Source organism: Plenodomus lingam, assembly GCF_022343315.1.
Source record: "Plenodomus lingam strain CAN1 chromosome Unknown contig_19, whole genome shotgun sequence".
Taxonomy (NCBI): Eukaryota; Fungi; Ascomycota; class Dothideomycetes; order Pleosporales; family Leptosphaeriaceae; genus Plenodomus; species Plenodomus lingam.
In genome coordinates, this window is record NW_027093936.1 from 2,295,460 (window position 1) to 2,315,648 (window position 20,189).

The window sequence follows — 20,189 nt, forward strand, 5'->3', positions numbered from 1 at the left end:
CAGTACAACTCCCACGGTTATGCTGTGTCTGGGGAGTTGGAAGGACCATACAACTATCGGTGGGTATTGGGACAAACGAATAGACATAAATAGAAATGAACAAAAAATTAAATAACTATTTTCACGTTCAAGGTTTATGGCACGCAATAAACTACTAGATCAATGAGATTTCAATCCAGATCGCCGAAATGCTTGGCTGGATTAACTCAGCCTGAACTCTCCCATCTAGCTTTTGGAACAAACATTATAACGGGATTCTTCAACATGTCATCGAGTACGTATGATATTTCTTGCGTAGCCTACTGATTGCTGTGGTACCACAAGACACAATATATATCCAGCCAGACTCCTTCGTCATCTCAACAATCACGTCAAGACGCAAAGTGCTCGGTATTCGGACATGTGGGAGCAATGCGATATAGAGCAGTGAAATTATAAATGACGCCTGAATGAAATGGCGAAGTGATTGATAGGCTGTCAGTTATTAGCTCTATTATTCGGACACCCATGTTGTTGCAATGGGACTGGGTCACCGCTAGGTAATCAAGGAACATATGCAAGGAAGTAACGGTCTTGGCTTTGAGGTTCACTTTCGGTAAGCAGTTGCCCGCTTGTACTTCATATGTTGTGAAAGTGCGATCAAGTAACGCGGTTCATTTATGAGCAACTACGCCCCCAGCTGTTGCTAATGCGTTGGAACAACACTCCACACATCCCGAAGTGAGAACAACAGACACACACTCGTACTGCCGCCCACTTATAATCATACTTTCACTATCAATACCCCACCATCGTTGTATCACTTGCCAGAGAGACCGGTCGCAAACCTCTCAACCGTCATGTCCTTCAATCCATTCAGACTAGGGGCAAATCGGAATACACTTATTCCGGCTCTTTCCCAGTACGAGCGCATACAGGAAATCGAAGAGGGTTCAGAAGGCTATGTTGAGGCCTGGAGAAATTCGCGCACGGGCTCGCTCATCGCTGTCAAGGTCGTCTCTCGTTTACGGCCAGTGGGGGAGCTCACGGTTTTGCTGAACCTCATGCCTCACACGCACATCATAGATTGTCTGGGCTACATTGAGGGCCAACCTTCCCCACGTGATTTGACACTCTTGCTCGAATACTGCCCTGGAGGCGACCTCTTCCAGGTCCAATCTCGGAATTTGGGAGCAGGGAACGACGGGACGTTTTCGGAAGAGTTCATGTGGTCCGTATACGTGCAGCTAGCTGCCGCGATGGCATACCTGCATGAGGGTATCAACATGGAGCATCCCTGGAGACGCTCCGGTTGGAGGACGATATTACACCGAGACCTAAAAGCAGAGAACGTATTAGTAAAGAGAATGGGTGTCTTTGACGACATGTCAGACATTCATGTGAAGCTTGGGGATTTCGGAGGTGCCGATTACTACAGACCCTTTTCTGTAAACCCAGAGTCCTTTGGCACGCCGATAAGCTGGCCGCCGGAGATGATCGAGCGTAGGATGGAGCTCACCACCACAGGGGCCACACAATACGCACCACCTTGCGATGTATGGGGAATTGGAGCAATAATGCATAACCTTGCCCACACTTTTCATCCGATCGTGACACCCTATCACCTTCGAGACGTATGGACATCACAGGGGAACGTACCTCCTTATCCAAGCAACTGGCCCGAATCGAGAACATGGAATTACTGGGCAGCAAGAGTTCCACGGCGTGTGGTCCCCATCAACCTTCCGACAGATACAGTGCCGGAACTCATGGGTTTCGTGAAGCGGTCTCCTACTGATCTCATAGATGTCGAAGCGTTATTCTCCCGAGACCGTCGACCCAGTCCAAAATACTCTGATCAACTCAATCACTGCCTGATGCTTGCTTTGAACATGGATCCGCTCCAGCGCGTGCGCGCTGGAGAGTTATTCATCGTTATTCTCGAAAAGCATACGAATCTCCTCATCGAAACAAGACCACCGCAGTATACAGAACACCTCAGAGACCTCGTAGCTCGCTGAAAAAAAGGATCCATGATAAGGGGGCTTACGGTGCTTGGACCTTGAGCACGCACTGGTGGGCTAGAGAGTTACTGTATTATAGATCGATTTAGGAGCTCATCAGGCTTGGAGAATTTCACTTCGTACCAGCAACCATTGTTTGGGCTAGAAAAGATATGCAGAATCGAGTCCGCAGAATACACGTATGTTGTATTTGCAAGGACGGTCAAGCCTGGAGTGGAGTGCCTTGTGCATGAAGACGCGCTAAATTACCGGTATGTACCGGTAAATGACTAATCTCCCTGCTAGGTAATTTACCCATTCCATCCTGAACACAAGCGCGCCATGTTCGCGACTTGTACGACTGCCCGGACACCACTGCAACACCAACAATCCCGCGCCGCTTCAACAAACTTCCATCAAGGGTACTGCATACAATGTACGTACCACTTTCCTATTCTGTGACTTTTTTTTTACAAGTATGATGACCCCAAACACTTGAACCGAGTGTCTCATAGGCAGCCCTCTCTTGCTAGTCCGCGGCTTGCGTATGTTAGCCTAGATGAACGAGACCGTGGCCTGTCGTGAGACGCCATGCGCGAGCACAAGAGCTTCTGACTGTTGTTTGTCTCTTCTGATAAACTCACCTTGTAGTCTGTTGCGAACTGACACATCCACAGGTCATACTGTACTGTGGTACGTTGGGTTCGGCAAACTTGCTTGTCTCCTGAATTAGAGGTCGTAGGGCGTAAGAAGCTTAGTAGAACGTCTCATTCGCATAATCTATCCTGGGGATCTCAAGTGATCTGGCATCTCAACGTAAAGAATGGTCTGACTCCTTGTAACGCCCTTCCCATACTGTTTAAACAGCGCGTCCGACAGCAAAACATTCGGGCAGGATGAGTATCACTGCCGTGAAGTGATCTCCATGCCCTCCGCTATCGCTGAGACGGTTTTGCCCTTGTGTTTGAACAAATCTGCATTTGGCTCTTTCTCCTTCTTGGGCTCCTTGTACCAGAGTTGTTCTTGGTATGTCAGCAGGCTTTTTTGTATAACGTCGGTCAACGCCTGCATCACGCTGTTGCTGCTAGCAGCCTTTACTTTGTCTTTTCCGATGGTGTAGTGGCTCACGAATCTGCCATTACACTCGCTCTATTCCTTGTTAGCCCTCAGTTTGGTATCACGAATAGCATGCAAATTACGCACTATGCCATATGGGTGGCCCTCCAAGGTATCTGCCAAGAATCCAGGCCAGCCCACTGCATCATCACAGGGTATGCTGACAATGGTCTCAGCGGTCTTGTTGAAGTCATAGCGAATGTATTCCGAAAAAGCGCGCTGTTCGTGACTCCAGTTGTATGCCCACTGCTTGCAGCCAGGATAGCGCTCTTCGCTTGGGCAGTCACGCCATGCTTCCAGCATCTCCAGAGTGGTCTCTGAGTTTTGCGCGACGACAAATCCAGTGTTCAGAACGCGGAGGCCCTTGCTATCTCTGCTGATGGACGAGCCATCTGCTATGAATTCCTCAGTGTCCCAGGGCATGGCGATAGAGGTATGTTTGTGTATGCCCCATCGGTTAAACATCCACTCCAGGGGAACTTCGAGATGTGGAATTGTGGCGTCTGCGTCCATGGCAACTACAAACTGATAGTCGGGCAGCAATTCGCGGAAGACATGCGGCATGATCCAGGTGTCATGACGATCCTTCATGTGTTGCGCCTGGTAGAACTTGTAGTCGTATCCGTGGATCATGGCATAAAGATAATGGTTCATGATGGCGTTGGATACGAGTCCTCCTCCCTCCAGCTCTAGATTCTCCCAGTCCATCAGAGCAGGGTTGAGGATTTGATTCTGTCCAGTCGGGACCCGCGTGTCGATGTCTACGATTAGGATCTTCTTGCCCAAAGGCTTCTTCCATATCGATTGGTTGCGAGATTGGAAACGCAGCCCAGATGGGTCGACATATTCCGGGTTTGTCGGATCATGTTTTATTGGTGCGAAGAGTGACAGTATAGTATTGCGTAGATTCGATGTAGGTCGTAACGGTCCTGTGGCACTGAGCTGTATGTTAGAGATGTTTGTAAGGCCGGGAGGATGTGTTTACTTACTCGTGAGTGATTGTCTCCAGTCTCTCAAAAATCAGCCTCGATTGGTCCGCAGACCCAAAAAGGTAGAACGAGCATGATACGACCAAGAAAAAGGTGATGGCAATAAGGACCGCGCGATGATGAGCCAACATGGTGAAGTGAAAGTCTTTCTGAACAAAAGGGACTAAAATGGAGCACTTCGGTGATGACAACAAAAGGAAAGTGGGAGAGTGAATCTGAGGGTTGCACGACCACGGTGGCGCACAACTTATTATTATCCCAAAGAATGGAAGCCCATCAAATCACAAAGTTGGGGATTCAGGGCTGACGTCAGCTGTTACCGTACAAACGGACCGGCGCTACAAGAATCCCTTGCTGCCGATCTTGATAGTTGGAAACGGATGGCGGATAGAAGGTTTCGCTTGGTCAACAAGGCCACAGCTTTGTTGTGTACCTTCTCAACAAGAACAAGGCGTCGTTATTGTTACTCGCAAAAGCTACTAATTGAAGGCTCACATTTACTGCCGTGCCGCGCCGAACCGAACATGATGAAAGAGTTCATAGAGTAAGGAGTGGATTGGAAGGGCTGACCAAACTGTGAATCAAAAGGTCCGTATCAGGTCCGCAGGCATCATTTTCACTTGTTGGGTATCGCGTCAGCTAGTGTTCTCAGAAGCAGGGAGAGTAATGGCCCTAAGAACCAAGCCACAGGGGAATCGTTGTTTGACTCTCTCACCCTAATCAGGTGTAGATGTGGGTTTAGCGGCTGGGTTCTATCTCAGTAGTGTATGTGATGTACTTTCCAAGACACCTAGGGGTGGCACCTACACAATAAAGGATACGTAGGGAAGGGCGGTCACCTCTTTCTATGTTTCTCGTTCCTTGATCTACACCACTAATCCTATCTCGCTCTACCACAACCTCACTTAAACGCAATCAAACCCAACGCACGATTTGACCGTACAGTGTCTTACGCTGACTAACGTTTGTAAAGCCAGAATTACGCCGAAATACCCGAAATTACGGTACACTAAGGTGGCTCCTGGGCTGGAAGAGCATGGACAAGTAATTGGAAGTGAACGCTCCCTTCACGAAGCCTACCGGTACCTAACGCGTGGCTCCTGAAGCTTAAACAGAGTGTCCGCTGTCCGCACTTTCCTGTGAGGAAGCCCATGTTTCAACCAATGTAGCCAGTCGGGACGCATCAGCGATCCTGTCGGTCGACTACGGATCATGCCGAATGTGGAAAATCAATCGTCTACCACAGTAGCGTACCGGTACCTACCGCCCCGTACCAGATTCCCGACAACCTAAAGGTTGTCAAAAAAAAAAACCTTTGAAAAGCCAAGCGACGCCTCGCCAAATTAAAATTCCGGTGCTGCAATCGAGAATTTTTTCAATGCTCTTTGTCTTCAAAAGAGTCCCGTCTGGTTATTGCTCAGTCGCGTTGGTTACATTTCCTGACTTCAGTTTCGCCCGAGTTGCAAGGCATGCGCGTGTAGTATGTGTGCAGTGGACTTGTCTGAAGTCGCTTCGTTCTTGGCAGTTGCTGACTCGATGAATGGATGCGAAAACCACATGAGAAACTATTGGAACCACGGCATGGCTTTCTTGCTTGAAGCGCGTGCATGATCAATGATGTTCACTTTACCATGTTGAAGTGGACAAATGACCGATTCAAATCTGCCGTACTCCTCTCCTTTGGCTTGAACCAAGCCATTTGGTAGGAGGGCGTGCCGCAAATCTCCGTATTAAGATTGCCATCGAAAAGCCTCGTTTGCGCCACCATGATAGATTTCTGGATGCCGGTTGTTGCAGGAAGGATATAGCTGATAATGGATGAAAGTTGCCTGGTGATCGCCAGGCACCTACAATGCTTGGGTCCATTTCTAGCCATTCCCGACTGACCCGATTGGGTCTACCGTAATCTGGCAGCTGGTAGTTGTACCGGTACGGTAGTTTACATAACTCACTCCTCCAACCGTACGAATCGCCAGTGGATCAGCACGCGTATATCCTCGCAACTTTACTGCCGCATGAATTACGTATATGGCACCCACATGGAGATGCGATATTTCACATCAGTAAGGTCTGGCGAAGATGTTCTTGCAGTGGGATCACGACAGCGTGCTAGCTAGGCGGTGATGAAACGTAGTCTTACGACGCACCGGCAAACGCTGATTACATATATTATTCTACTCGTACAGCATAGAGAATCACGCGATAGTGCATACGTCCAGGAAAGCACGACGTTTGTCTGAAGTGCGCGATCGTTGCTCGGTACCCGGCTTATGAACAAGACGTATTAGACATTTTGGGAATCTACTTGCCAAAAGTATAGGTGATTAGCTACCCACACCAAAAAGTGCTCACCACGTTTATAAAAAAGACTTGGGCATGTAGTAATAATTCAGCGATATACCGCCTATGGTATCTATCAGTTACGCAACTCTGACTGACTATATACAACAGTCACAACTCATGTACACAGCAGAACGTCTATAGAATATCCGCTGGCTTGACAAAGATCCAGTTCTTGTCCGCTGTCACCTCCCTTCCATTAGCTATTTGCGCAGCGGTATTGTTCTTGATCTCGCCCTGGATACGCTCCAAATAAGCGTCACGCCTGTTGATCCACAAGTGGACTCCGCCCTTGGCCGTATCTACGCCATGGAACAGCATAAACGAGTCGCTTCCGGGGGTGTCACCAGCAGCGAAGATGGGTATCTTCCACTCATCAATGTACGTCAGGATAGCCGCCCATTTGCCAGCGAACCAGGTAGCAGGTGTCCAGAGGTAGGGAGTCATGACGAGGTCGAGGTTGGCTTCGTAGTCGTAGATGCCTTCGGTGATTTGCTTGCGGGCATTGGTAAGGTCGCCAGAGGTGACATTTTTCAGCATAGTCGTCACGCCAATCACATTCTGAGGGGGCACGTTGTATCCGTACTTGGGGTCACTGGCCACGAAGCGGACGAGCTCCTCATGGGCAGCGCTGATGACGTAGACGGCGATGCCATTGTCCATCAGCGCATTGTAGAGCTCAGCTTGGCCACGAAAGACCTTGGGGGTGTTTACGGTGCTTTCGGTGATGTTGTCGCCATCCCAGTACTTTACTGGGAGTGTCGAATTGTATGCCATGAGCTCGTCCACATAGCCTTTGAGGTCGCGTAGGGAAAATCCTGACCAGATCTGTGCGACCCACGGGTAACACACTAAATCATCTACTTCACAAAGGCGGTTATAATAACTGTAAAGTGATTCTGTGAAGTTGGCTGTGTCCTTGAAGTCGATCAATTTCAGACTTGGGTCCATCTTCTCGCGCGTCAGGATACCGCGGTTCTCAAGAAATGGCAGTAGGGATTCTTCGAGATCGTAGCGGTAGCTAGTGTTGTCCATGTCGAAGACTGCATAGTTGCTTTGGTTGGCATTCTTTGCAATCATGGCATTAAGCTTTGCTGCAGCGTCAGCGGGCCAATGCTGTAGTTGGGTAGTCGATGTCCCACAGCTTGGTCCAGCAACACTTGGCGTGCTGGCGAAGGCGAGCCATAGAGCTACCGAGAAGAATGAATTGGAAGTGTGCATTTTGCTGTGGAATGGCAATTGAGCCTTGAAATACAGAGTGGTAGTTCCGGAGGGAGTTCGCAGGCCAAGGAACGAAGTCGTGCAGAGACTTCAGCGCGAATTTATAACGCCCAAATGAGGGCCCGAGATGGCAATTGAATACCGCCGGCGATGTGACCGAAAGGCATCCCGCACATAGTTCCTACAAAATTGAATGGAGTCTCGATTGGTAGAGATCATCTGCTCGGAGAGCGCTCACCACATGGAGTAAGTGCGCGTGTAGCGCACCCTTGGCAATGACGTCTTGGCCATTCGGGTATCTCTCTCTCTCTCTACTACCGTCCCCATGGTGTTGTTAGCTCCTCGTTGGCGCATCACCACATCCATCTCTGTTCTTCAATCCTGTTGTACGTGGCAATATCACTTCATTTGTAGACACGCACTGTTCCCAATTGGCTGTTCCAGGAGTTTGCTTCACCTAGGTGGAAAGGTGGAAACCGGCAAATCCTTCGACGCGACTAGGACACGACCGAGTCAGTGACGAAAACTATGACCCGTCTAACCGATAAAATAGCATGGGCCGATTCGCACTGCCGTATTGCCATGCAAATTATTCAGCGCGATAATCGCTCAAAGTATAGCTTTGAACGCAAGTTCGCATGCATTAAGCTTTCCGGTGATCTGCCTTTTGGAAGACCGGTAAGCTTGAGGCTCCACAACACAGCCTCTTGGAGACATTACCTGTGAAGTTCAGAGTGAAAGATAATGGAGTGGTGACGGGTTAACAGGGCTTCCAGCTGCAAAACGGCCATACAGGAAAGGAGGGATACGAATGGTGTTGTAAGCATACAAAGTAGACTGATCTCAAACTTTACTTAAACTTGAAATATGAACGCTTTGATTTAATTCTACAAAGTAGGTAGCGTCCACAATCCCAATCACACCCTCTACCCCAAAAGCGTAGCAGCCTTATAGATCTGATATATTGACAACCCAACCCCCACCGTGTACGCAAAACTCCTAATAAAGCTCTTGGAATGCTCAGCAATCTGCACATACGCCACCCCGTACACCGAGCGCGCAACAAAGAAGGCTCCGATAAACGTAGACAAGCCCGTGGCGTCACCACGCACAATCTCCCTTCCGATTCCTGCGGCCGTCGTCCTCTCCGCCATGATGCTTGCGAGAACCGCGACGGCGAACAAGGGCAATTGCTCGAGATTATTCGATTGCGCATTCTCGGCACGCTGGTATTTCTGGAATCTGTGCGGCATGAAAGGGTGCAATTAGTGGGTGTATAGATACAGTCTCAGGTGAATAGTTTCACGTACACTGCGTCTGGGACCTTTCCCTTCACGGCATCGGGCGCGAGAGAGGCCTTGGGGTTAGCATTGTTGACTTTATAGCCATTTGCTGAGAGAATGCTGCCGGCGTATATGTGGGGGACGAGCGAGAAGATGTAGTATGCTGGGATGGCGAGCAAGGGGTAGTTAAGCGAGTTGGCCATTTTGACCGTCAAAGTGATATGTTGATGTTTCGAGGGTGATTGGTTCCGTACGAGGTCAATTGATCCGAAAGTTGCGTTTTGTGAGGTATATTGGCTTCCAGTTGGGTGTTTTGTTGTGAGAGGGATGGTGCCAGTGGAGCGATGGTCTGACTAGCATGACGCGTTTCCAGAATTGCGTCATTCTTACGGCACACACGTGCGTGTCTATTTAGTTGTGGGGTAAGTCAAGCTTACCGCATAGAGTATAATCGCACACTTCCCCAGAATAATGCATCTTAGACTTGAGTGACAAAGTGTCTGGTTCAGCACGTTATATACAGTACAGTGTATAAGTCATGAAGTGGCACAAAGCCTAGTCAAGAATCAACACAACAAGGGCTAAGCAATACATCTGAGGAGGTAACGTTTGTTTCGGTAACATTGGATGAATTGGATGAGGAACTAGACACTTGTGAGGAAATAGTATACAGGAAAACCTGTGAAGTGCTTTCCAAACCTCGATTCTTGGTACAAACAAACGAGTCTGACACGCAAGAGCGATTAATTTTATCTCGTGATCTATATACCGTGCTTGGAAAATTAGTGGCATCCAAAAAAAAGCCAAGTTGGATCAATGTTATCGTTTGTACCGCATCCCTCAACTTCTCCGCAAAAATGCTCTCATACTCCTTCTTGGCTTGCAGAATGTCATCTCGATTGTAGCGTTGGTCCTTAGGTATCCGTTCATAGATACGCTCAACTTTGTACAATCCAGCACAATGAATCCAGATCGCCCCTAGGCGCAGGTATCTCCCTGTTTGCCCTACTTGTTTGACAACAATCGCTGGCTGCCACCAGTAGGGCTTTGTCTTCGTTACGAATAGAGCATAGCAATCCAGGTTACCAGGTATACTGTCTGCGAAGCCGTAATTATCCCAACATATATGTCGTGTGACTAGCTTGCATGCGGCTTTCGATTGCAGTGGCTGAATAGCACTCGAAAGATCGATATGTACTGAAGAAGCCTCTCGCATACCATCTAGGGCAAAAATGGGAGCTCGAACTGTAAGAAACGCTTTCTTGATATTACCAGAAACCGTGGGTCCAATGATGGAGTAGTCGATGTGCAGAATCTCCGCAATGTCTATACTTTCATCGTTTTCTGAATATATCACTGCACTGTGCGTAGATGCCCAAGACCAGGTCGGGATCCCCAAAGGTGATGTGGTAGCTTCGAGTATACGTTTCTTTATTGCTTCATCTCGAGAGCTGTCAAGCTGGTCTGTTTCGTCGAACGTCATCCACATCAGATCATTGGCAAGTGAAGATTCCCATAATCCTGCGAGATAGCGATCGCAGGGTCGAAAGGCCTCTAGACGCCTTGCGATGGCCGCGATCGCTGGCAAACGATCCTGTTGGCGACTCAGTTCCCGCCAAGCATATTTACACACAGTTGTGTGCCAACATTCGACCAAATCCTCAGTTGCATAGTCTGCAGGATGTGATCGGTATTTATCCCTTCCCACTGGCCGTCGCGCGTCGATACCAGTTCCGCTTTCGCGTTGCGTTCCATGGCGACATTGCCAGAATAATTCTTGCGTACCGAAGTAGATCACTCGATTGGACAAGCTGATCTCCTGAAAAACCCACCCTCTGTTCAGGAGAGGCCATGAATCTTGGCTACGGTGAAACTCTGGCTCGGATCCATGCGGACATACACGCCGGCATAGCCAGGCAGAGGATTCCCAATGCAAGCCCATGGGGTATTGCTAAAGCATCCTTTGGTAGGATTATCGGCGTGGGCCGCAGCGATTGTGATCATTGCGCCTTCATAAATATCAGCCATTGCGGCTGCCTGATTTTGCCAGTCTTCATCACAGTCTTGGATGATGCAAAGACTATCGATCCATATATAGCTTATGCCAAGTCTCTGACAAATCTGAACAGCGTCCTGGAAAGTTGATGGGAGTCTGTTCATAGCGATCCCGGTCTCCAAGTGATGGCTGAGACTAGCCTTTGGAAGTTTTGACAATGGCCTCGCCAGATCCCCAGCAGTGACTAAGACAGGCATATCTCTCAGGGTGAATATCTTGTTGGAGCAAAATTACGTCGTCTTTTATCTCCAGGAATCTGACATTTCTGTGTAGAGGTATAGGCGTGGGCACACATCCTTCATGCTCCTCGAGACACTCTGTAAGCCATCCGGTCATAGTTGTAAAAGTTGATTCAGAACTTGTAGAACCAGGTAACATAACCCCTATCGGAATATTGCCGTGCATGTATTCATGACCTTTCGTTTCAGTTATAGTTATCGTTGCGTACACACGCTCTGAAAGCATACCTCCTGGCAACTGGAAGGGTCTAAGGGAGACTACAAATCTATCTTCAGTCCAAATGGTCATGTTGGACCAGATATTCATATTTTGATGAATCGCTCACGTCTTCGTACCGTATCAGGGTCGGAACAGCCCAGTCAAGACAAGCCAAGAAGAGAACGAATATCGGACATAACTCTTTTGCTCCTTCCCTCAGCTCTTCAAGCTTCAGGGGATCAGTTTTACGGTAATCGCAGTGGTTACATACGTGATATTCATCCGGCGTAGTGTGCGTGACTTCAGCTTCCATGGTCCTGGTATACGAATCGTCCGCAACAGAAATGTTTCGCAAGAGTAGAACAAGCACATTCGAGTTCCATCAAAGAAGTAAGAAACCAAGTCAGAGACTTAACTGCCACCAGAGACCACCCTGGCAGCACTCTGCAACACCATCCACATTGGGTTCACCAGTCTGCTGATCTGTCGTGCGTCGCGATTGGCCAAGTCTCGGTGTATGTGGTTCTCTCAGCCGCGCTTACTCGCAGCTTCAGATGTGCATAGTTCGGATTCTTCTGTATTGGGGTGATAGAGCTGCATGAAGGTTGTGTAAGGGATGGGTGGTCGGTGTGGCTGACGTAGAAGCTCAAGCTTAATCAATCGGTCAGACGTCATCGACACTTGTCCCTTGCTATACCAGTACCGTATACCGTACTCCTTTTGACAGTCATCTCTACACATCTAAGATCAGGGTACAGAACACGTAGTATACATTTCATAATCAGGACAAAACGCTATACCACACATTCCAATACAACCCAACACAACCCAACCAACAAAAATCAAGGAATTATACATTTAGCAGTTGCCACCGCCTTTTCAGGTACATACACAGAGAGCTAGGCGTAAGTATAAGAAGAAGAAAAACTGGTAAGCTCCAGAGCATGCGGAAGATACAAGACGAGAAACCCCCTTCCGTAGATACACTTGACATTTGGTACTGTACACATATACACTGCATTGTACTGCACAGCATAGCACCAGACTAGACTAAACTACATCTCACTACATGATCCCAAGCCCCAGCTTCCCCCGCTCCCTTTTAAACAGGCAAAGCCACGCCCAAGCCCCTCAATCTCTCCACCGCCGCCTCAACAAGGACCTCGTTCCTCCGAATCAACTCGCCGACAACCTCATTCTCCATCTTGCGCGTATAACTCGGCACCTTGACCCCATCGCCCCGTTGCGCCGACAATGCACCTGCACCTGCACCCGCACCCGCACTCGTACCGGCTACCTCCTGTGCCTGGCGCAAAACCTCCTCCTTGCTGCTCTTCAGCCGCTGCACGCGTTCGTAAACCGGCGTCTCCTCACTGCCATCCACATCGGCCGAGAGCGTGCGACTTGATTTATCCAGCGTGGCGTCCATGAGCTGCAGTTCCTGGATCCAATCTGCTTCCTTGTCGCTGAGCTCCGTGGTGTTGATATTTGCCATTTTGCGGCGCAGAGCCTCGTAGCGTGCCGAAATTGCTTCCTGGCGCGACTTGACGCGGTCCAGGCGGTGGGAGATGTGTGCGGCGCCGTAGGCTGCATCGGAGGAGGAGGCGTCTTGGGAAGCCGTGTCTGTGCTGTCTGGGCCGCCGGTTACAGAGTCGATGTTCGCGGCGATTTGACTGGTTCGATAGACTTGATCGCGGAATTCTTCTTGGAGGCGGGTGGCGCGGTTGAAGAGGTCTGAGACGGCGTGTTGGAGCTTGCTTGTTTGGACGGAGAGGACGCGGTGCACGTCCATGAGTAGTTCTAGGTTTGCGGGTGAGAGACGAATTTCTTCCTTGAGGCTGCTGCGGTGGCGCGAGGGTATGTGGATTGCGCTTCTGATGTCGAATGGCTCGTATAGTTCTTTGGGCGGCTGCCATGGTTCGCGAACTTCCTTTGCAGGACCACTGATGGCCATATATCCCGCTATTTCGTCTGGAGTCGGTATATCCTCTTCCGGCGCATCGAGAAGTGCTGCAACGGGCTCGGAGTTGACGGTGGTCAGGAGAATGTAGCCAATGTTTCCGTCTTCGATTACGACAGCGGAGGTAACTTCTTGTTCTGCAACCTTGCCGGTAGTCCGACGCTGTAGGTATTGCTCGACAGTAGTGTTCGCCGATTCGAGAACGCGCTTGAGGCGGAAGTCTGAGCCTTCGATTTGGGGCTCTGAGAGCTCGTTTTCTAGTTTGCGGATCCAGGACTCGAGAGAAATGTAGAAGACACCACTGGCATGTGAGACAAAAAAGGAGAAGTCGGTGTGGATGTCGGGGGTTATGCTCTGATTGTAGGTGGACTCGTCGCTTTGGACAAGTGCAATGGTCTCGGCGATGGTGAGGTCGTGCTCGGGTATATCCTCTACATCGACATCATCCTGTATATGTTAGCAAGGGTTTTAATTCTCCATGGCAAATATCACATACGTCAGGAGCAGGCAACCAACGCCCCATAATACCCTCGAGATCCAAACAAACGTGCACTTCGCTCGTGTCAGTGAGCAGACACACGACAGCAGTTGGCAGGCCCTCGGCAGCCTCTTCCTCGGAGCTCTCTGAGAGGGTCTTCAACGAAAATACAATCATATCACTGAGCTCAAAATCGTCCACATCTGCCGTCACTGTGAATGGTCCTTGTAGCAATGGCACCACTGGTGTACTCGCAGGACGCGCAAACACCTTTACAGAATCGCCGTTGGGCAGCTCCTCGACGAATGGGTCGGCGTATATGATGTCTGCAAGCCACGCAACCTGTTTCTCCGAAGTCTTGACCTCTGCCGCTGATGCGTCGTCGTCTTCGGAGAGATTTGCGTAGTTGATGTTGATGGACGACGTGAGGGTCTGCAGGAAAGTGAAAGCTCCAGGCGATTCAACCAGCTGCCACTTGCTCGGTAGCAACGGACACAGAGCATACACGTCTCCCGGTACCGTAGCGATCCACAGCGTCATGGGCGCCCATCCATGCACGCCCTCCTGGTCTGGGAAGTCGCCAAAGCAGGCCGAAGCAATTTCGAGCTCCACAGAGTCTGGCGAGAAGCCCTTTGATGCTCCAAACGTGGAGGCACTGAGGTCATCCTGATCGCATGTGGCGTTTGCCAGCTTGGGCAGGTCGATGGAGAGCGAGGGTTCGCTGAAGGTGGACCGGTCTGCGCGGTTCACTTCCCACAGTCTGACGACGCCTGCTTTTGTGATGGTTACGAGACAGCGTCCGTGGTAGCCGAGGGGATGCCATAGTGTTGTTGCAATGGGCGATTCTTCGAGTACGTGTATGGTTGGTCCCACTTGAAACGTCTTGGGCTTGAGCGGGCTGTCGTCGCCAGTTTCCAGCAGCGAGGCGTCTGGGAGATGTACAACATGAACTGTATGCGAGGTTGAGACGCAAAGATAGTCACCACCTGGCGAGATGGTAAGACGCGTGATCGGCAGAGGTATCGACACTCGGAGGGTGCGATATGCGGGCTCGATGCCCTCTTTCACGTTGACCAGATCTGCCCAGCGCAGCTCGTTTCCCACGGCCACGAAAAGCTCTGAACCCCTCGCCGCAATCGTCTTTCGTGGACCAAAACCTCGGACTTTGTTTGTCGCCGCTGCATGTCCATTTCGTCGCCGCGGCGCAAATAAATCGTAGCCTGGGTTTGGGCGGCTGAGCCAGTCTGGCGTGTAGCTCAGGACCTTGGGCATAGTCGCAACTTCTCCTTCAACTCTCTCTCTCTCTCTCTCGATTCAGTCTCTCAATTAGAGGTAAGAGTATTCGCGTATGCGACAGGAGATACTATCAATGATGTTGTGGGGATGGTAAGAGAGAGCTAGTTTGGTCGTGGCCCATGTGCAAACAAAAAGATGCTGGGGGTGATGCTTCGGTGATATCGCGCTAGGACCTAGGTAACTTACGCGTTTCGTCTCGAGACAGCTCTCTTTCTCCCCTCTGTCTCCACGGGCCGGGGCACCTTGAACACTCTTGCACGACTAACCACAGCAGCCCCAACACCAAGACCAGAACACCAATCAACATCTAGACTTGTGCGCGCGCAGATAAGAAAGACTTACACGACTGGCGCAACGCTCATACACGGCCAAGATGCCTGCGCTACGAAGCACCGTAGAACGCCTCGACAAGCCGTCTTCATATGCCACATCCAAAGTATGCGCCAATCTCCTCTCCCTCTCAAGAAAGAGACATGTCTAATGCCAAACCCCCCAGAAGCGCCGTCGCGACCGCCGCGACCACCGCGACCAGTCCCCCTCGCAGCGCTCGCCCTCGCCCGAAGACAAACTGCGCGACGCGACCACGCTGTACGTTGGAAACCTCTCCTTCTACACAACCGAAGAGCAGATCCACGAGCTCTTTTCAAAATGCGGCGAAATCAAGCGGCTGGTGATGGGGCTTGACCGCTTCCAAAAGACACCCTGTGGCTTCTGCTTTGTCGAGTACTACACGCACCAGGATGCGCTGGACTGCATGAAGTATATTGGGGGTACCAAGCTGGATGAGCGGATCATCAGGACGGATTTGGATGAGGGGTTTGCAGAGGGGAGGCAGTATGGACGCGGCAAGAGTGGCGGGCAGGTGAGGGATGAGTATAGGAATGAGTATGATCCTGGTAGGGGGGGTTATGGAAGGGCCGTGGACGAGTATCATGAGGCGCAGTAGGTGGAGAGAGCTGCTGGGATGCGAGGAAGGCCTCTGAGCACATGTGAGCCAGCCAGTCGCGATTTATGCTGTGGCACCGGAGTTTGGAGTCATTTTCAAAGGTAGCTATTCCTCCTTACTCTTACTCTTCACGAGGTACATAATGCTCATCCGCACAGAGAGTGCTACTAAATGCAAAAAGTCTACACGAGCCCCGCCCGCTGCTCGCTGCTCGCTGCCCGCTGATCCTCTAATATGCTTCACCGTACTTTGTATATTCCAACTAGACCTTTGTCCGATCCGCAAGCTCAAACTGCCTCCTCCTTTCTACTGCTCCAACAACCTCTCCCAACCACCAGCTATGTATGCGCGCATCGTTCGTCAACTCTGGGTGAAAACTACATCCAAACACGTTCCCTTGTCTCACCGCGATGATTTCCTCATGGCCCTGTCCTTGCTCCCCGTTCGTCGTGTCCGCGCCCAGCGTCGCCATGACTTCCACTTGGGCATTCAGTTCCAGCCGCGCCAGTTCGTCACCTGGGGTCTGACTGGGGGCAACGACTGTATCTTCGAGGCCTTTCTCGCCATCTTGCTCGCCCTCTTGTTTGTGGGGCAGAATCTTTTCTACGACGGGGGCGCGGATGAAGACGCATCGATATGGTTCTTGCTCCTTTTCATCTTGATTTCCAGACGAAAGGAAGGGCAGGTTCAGACCTTTGACGAAACTCTCCTGCTGTCTCCCGAAGTGATTTCTTCGGACGCGCACGTCCAATCCGCCCACTAGTTCCTGACCTCCCTTCTTGGTCCGATTTGCACTCTCGGCCAATAATATCAGGCCTGCGCATGTTCCCCATGTTGGTCGCCGGAGTACTTTGACAAAAGAGCGGAGGGGTTCGAGGAGGTTGGAGCGAGAAGCGACAAGAGACATGGTTGTTGATTCGCCGCCGGGAATGATGAGAGCATCGCATTGTGCCAGTTGCTCCGCAGTGCGAATCTCGAGAAGGTAGAAAGTGTGATTGGGGTACTGACGCGAGGCAGCGCGCAATAATTGAATGTGTTCGCTGAATGCGCCCTGGAGGGCGAGCACGCCGATTGTGATAGTGGCGGGGTTTGGGTGGGAGACGGTCATTATGCGTAAAGTGAGCTGGATTGAGACGCCGAAACTCCGAGATATGAAACGGGAAATAGAAGAAAAGAAGAGGAGGAGGAGGAGGAGAGTATAACGGGGCCTGGGCTGGCGAAGGAGAAGCGGCGTTAAGAGTACAGTCACACGTTCGTACAAGGAAAGCGGGACCGAGGAAGCACTAGAAAATGGCTTATCGATAGAAAGAACATTCTGTCGTCGGTACGTAACTTCCCATTACTCGGATTACTCAGCCTACCCGACCAGTAGAGTAGCCCTTGCGCTGCATCCGAGTCAGGGTCGATGAAGAGACAGCAGTCGCGAATCATGGTCCTTCTTCGAGTTACTCTCTTGCGGCTCTGGAACCCCGCACATGCCGTGAATAGCCTGTTCACCTGCCTTCGCACCCATCACCACCACGACATGCACCTGTCCGGCTTGTGTGAGCAAATAGGGCTGACCCGTTTCCCGACGGCTGACGAGAACCTACTACAAAGCAAGTGTCTAGTCGCTTGCTCCACGGCCTGAGCTACCCAACAAGCGGCATTGTTAGTTTAGATTTTGATCACCATTCAGTCTACGAATCTGTCTACCATGGACACGTCGACTGCGGGCCGGGACGCTCGACGCGGTCTCACGTGCTGGCTACTGGATACGCGTTCACTATGGCCTGGCAACAAGATCACAGATTCAGATTCAGTATATCATTCCCCCTTTACCCCTTGTCACTCAGCCATGGCTGACGACATGTACAGGCAAGAGAAGCGTTGGCCTTGCTCAGCCCTGAAGAGCAATCCAATGTAACGCGCAAATATCACATTGCCGATGCCCGCATGTCTCTTGCTTCGGCCCTGCTGAAACGCGTCTTCGTCCACCAGACCCTAGGAACTCCGTGGCAGGAAATCAAGTTTAGTCGAAAGCGCGACCCCAAGCATGGCAAACCCTGCGCTGTCCTTGCCAATGGCTCCCCCGCCCCCATCGAATTCAACATCAGCCACCAGGCCGGCCTCGTCGCCCTCGTAGGCTGCAAGACAGACGATGGAGACGTTGAATTAGGCGTAGACATTGTATGCGTCAACGAACGCAACGAACTCAATACCATTGACCAAGAAGGCTTCGACGGCTGGATAGACATTTACACGGATATCTTCAGCCACGAGGAATCCTTCGACATGAAATACACGGGGCTTTCCTTTCCCCTCCTCGACGGCACCATGATCACGCCTGAGGCGCTGGGCCGGCACGACCGCTGTTGCACACGTGGTCGAGACTTGTCTCTGACGGTGGCCAATGGCGAGAGCAGGACGGTGAGTAGTGATTTATTGATTGATGCCAAACTACGCCGCTTCTACACGTATTGGGCGTACAAGGAGGCCTTTATCAAACTCGACGGCGAGGCTCTCCTCGCGCAATGGATTCCGCGACTGGAGTTTAAAAAGGTGCGAGCGCCTGCTCCCGGGAGCCCTGCACGGTGCAGTACGCATGGTGTTTGGGGGGAACGGGTGAGCGAGGCAGAAGTCTGGTTCACGGCGAAGAAGGGAGGAGAGGGGCCGAGGGGGGTGGAAGGGGTGGAAGGGGAGAGTAGGAGGTTGGAGGATGTGAGGATGGAGATTGTGGGGTTTGAAGAGAGTTTCATGGTTGCGGTTGCTATTAGGGGAGTGGTTGATGGTGATGAGGCGGGGTTGACGGCGTTTGAAGCGTTGGATTTGGAGAAGGATGTGTTGGGTGGCGTTTGAAGCGTTGGATTTGGAGAAGGATGGGTTGGGTGGCGTTTGAAGCGTTGGATTTGGAGAAGGATGTGTTGGGTGGCGTTTGAAGCGTTGGATTTGGAGAAGGATGGGTTGGGTGGCGTTTGAAGCGTTGGATTTGGAGAAGGATGTGTTGGGTGGCGTTTGAAGCGTTGGATTTGGAGAAGGATGGGTTGGGTGTGGCGAGGGGGGCGTGATGAACTCCATCATGTTCATGTCAACTACTCTATACTTTCTCCTCTTTTTAGTAGTCCCTTTTCCTCTCCACCGGTCGAGTATAGAATGTAGTGGGCAACGAGGACGGGAGATTGCATGGAGGACAGCGTAGTGCAGGAGCAGACTGGGATCAGAATGCAGGCAGTTTGCAAGATGGGGTGTGTTCCCAAGCATGCGCAGCAAAAGGCTTCCGTGTGACCCGACAGAGTGGAAGAGGGTAGGTAGCGTAAGCGAGGGGCGAGAAACAGAGTGCCAATCAGGAGCAGCGATGACCGGGATGCAATGCACTGCATCCTTCTCTCATGCAGCGATATCTCGTACTCTGTCAACGTGCATTTCCCAGGGCTGAGCATGTATATTGCGGCGAGGTTGATGTTGCAGTCGAGTGAGTACTCTAGTAGGATGGGTGCATGACTGTGTCGACGGAGGGGGGTTGTGGTGGTTGTGCCTCACTCCCACTCTCCCTCCTCCTCCTCCTCCTCCTCCTCCTCCTCCTCCTCGTCCTCCCCACTTGCTGGCGGTTCGGTTGGTTTTGATCACGTCCGGATCACACAATCACGGCGCGAGACGAGAAGGGGCCATGCAAAGACTAGGCTCATTCTTCTGGCCAAGCTTCTTGATTGCGTGCGTGGAGCCCTCGACCGTCATCGTGGGAGTGGAGAGAGTGGGGTGGGACTGGCTGCCCCGGCTGGACAAAGTCGAGAGAGAAGAGAGGAGGAGGAGGAGGAGGAGGAGGAGGCGGAGGGGTGGCAGCACAACACTCGGTGTTTGGGCGCTTAGAGCAAGTGCAGTAGGAGTGCCTGGGGGAACTGCAAAGCCCATCACACCCTCATTGGCCAATCAGCGCAGTCACCGCCATCCGCCTCGACCCTCCTCGGCTCGCCCTTGGCCCGGCCAGGTTTGTGGCGGCCCCCCAAGACCACCTTCCGGGCGTCTGATTGGCCCAGCACAGCCCAAGACCCCTGTCGGCCCCCTCCCCCCCCCCCAAATCTGCCTTCTGCCAGGCTTTGCTGTGCCC

General features: G+C 51.3%; 9 protein-coding genes across 9 annotated transcripts; 3 read left to right on the top strand and 6 right to left on the bottom strand.

Annotated features, from left to right (window-relative positions):
* Positions 1-162: 162 nt before the first annotated feature.
* IAQ61_004830 (uncharacterized protein) lies at positions 163-2,148 on the top strand (the record flags this gene model as incomplete). Its single annotated transcript, XM_066096513.1, has 3 exons — positions 163-278; positions 734-1,988; positions 2,083-2,148. 3 exons carry the CDS (start codon positions 163-165, stop codon positions 2,146-2,148), a joined length of 1,437 nt encoding a protein of 478 aa, XP_065953831.1.
* Positions 2,149-2,885: 737 nt separating this feature from the next.
* On the bottom strand, positions 2,886-4,350 carry IAQ61_004831 (uncharacterized protein; the record flags this gene model as incomplete). Its single annotated transcript, XM_003839442.2, has 3 exons — positions 2,886-3,131; positions 3,186-4,035; positions 4,088-4,350. Coding segments are annotated over 3 exons (1,359 nt in total), but the record flags the coding sequence as incomplete, so codon positions are not given.
* A 2,215-nt stretch (positions 4,351-6,565) lies between these two features.
* Positions 6,566-7,648, bottom strand: IAQ61_004832 (uncharacterized protein; the record flags this gene model as incomplete). The annotated part of the gene is made up of 1 exon (XM_003839443.1): positions 6,566-7,648. The coding sequence occupies one exon, from the start codon at positions 7,646-7,648 to the stop codon at positions 6,566-6,568; it is 1,083 nt and encodes a 360-aa protein (XP_003839491.1).
* Positions 7,649-8,574: 926 nt separating this feature from the next.
* On the bottom strand, positions 8,575-9,134 carry IAQ61_004833 (uncharacterized protein; the record flags this gene model as incomplete). Its single annotated transcript, XM_003839444.2, has 2 exons — positions 8,575-8,890; positions 8,959-9,134. The coding sequence occupies 2 exons, from the start codon at positions 9,132-9,134 to the stop codon at positions 8,575-8,577; spliced, it is 492 nt and encodes a 163-aa protein (XP_003839492.2).
* A 1,988-nt stretch (positions 9,135-11,122) lies between these two features.
* Positions 11,123-11,515, bottom strand: IAQ61_004834 (uncharacterized protein; the record flags this gene model as incomplete). The annotated part of the gene is made up of 1 exon (XM_066096514.1): positions 11,123-11,515. One exon carries the CDS (start codon positions 11,513-11,515, stop codon positions 11,123-11,125), a length of 393 nt encoding a protein of 130 aa, XP_065953832.1.
* An 883-nt stretch (positions 11,516-12,398) lies between these two features.
* Positions 12,399-15,325, bottom strand: IAQ61_004835 (uncharacterized protein). The gene is made up of 2 exons (XM_003839445.2): positions 13,882-15,325; positions 12,399-13,832 (listed from the first exon to the last, which is right to left on the bottom strand). Exons 1-2 carry the CDS (start codon positions 15,133-15,135, stop codon positions 12,528-12,530), a joined length of 2,559 nt encoding a protein of 852 aa, XP_003839493.2. The 5' UTR covers positions 15,136-15,325; the 3' UTR covers positions 12,399-12,527.
* On the top strand, positions 15,326-16,105 carry CBP20 (Nuclear cap-binding protein subunit 2; the record flags this gene model as incomplete). Its single annotated transcript, XM_003839446.2, has 2 exons — positions 15,326-15,595; positions 15,656-16,105. Exons 1-2 carry the CDS (start codon positions 15,533-15,535, stop codon positions 16,103-16,105), a joined length of 513 nt encoding a protein of 170 aa, XP_003839494.1. The 5' UTR covers positions 15,326-15,532.
* A 262-nt stretch (positions 16,106-16,367) lies between these two features.
* IAQ61_004837 (uncharacterized protein) lies at positions 16,368-17,213 on the bottom strand (the record flags this gene model as incomplete). The annotated part of the gene is made up of 1 exon (XM_003839447.1): positions 16,368-17,213. The coding sequence occupies one exon, from the start codon at positions 17,211-17,213 to the stop codon at positions 16,368-16,370; it is 846 nt and encodes a 281-aa protein (XP_003839495.1).
* A 588-nt stretch (positions 17,214-17,801) lies between these two features.
* On the top strand, positions 17,802-19,150 carry IAQ61_004838 (uncharacterized protein; the record flags this gene model as incomplete). The annotated part of the gene is made up of 2 exons (XM_003839448.2): positions 17,802-17,906; positions 17,963-19,150. 2 exons carry the CDS (start codon positions 17,802-17,804, stop codon positions 18,941-18,943), a joined length of 1,086 nt encoding a protein of 361 aa, XP_003839496.1. The 3' UTR covers positions 18,944-19,150.
* Positions 19,151-20,189: the final 1,039 nt, after the last annotated feature.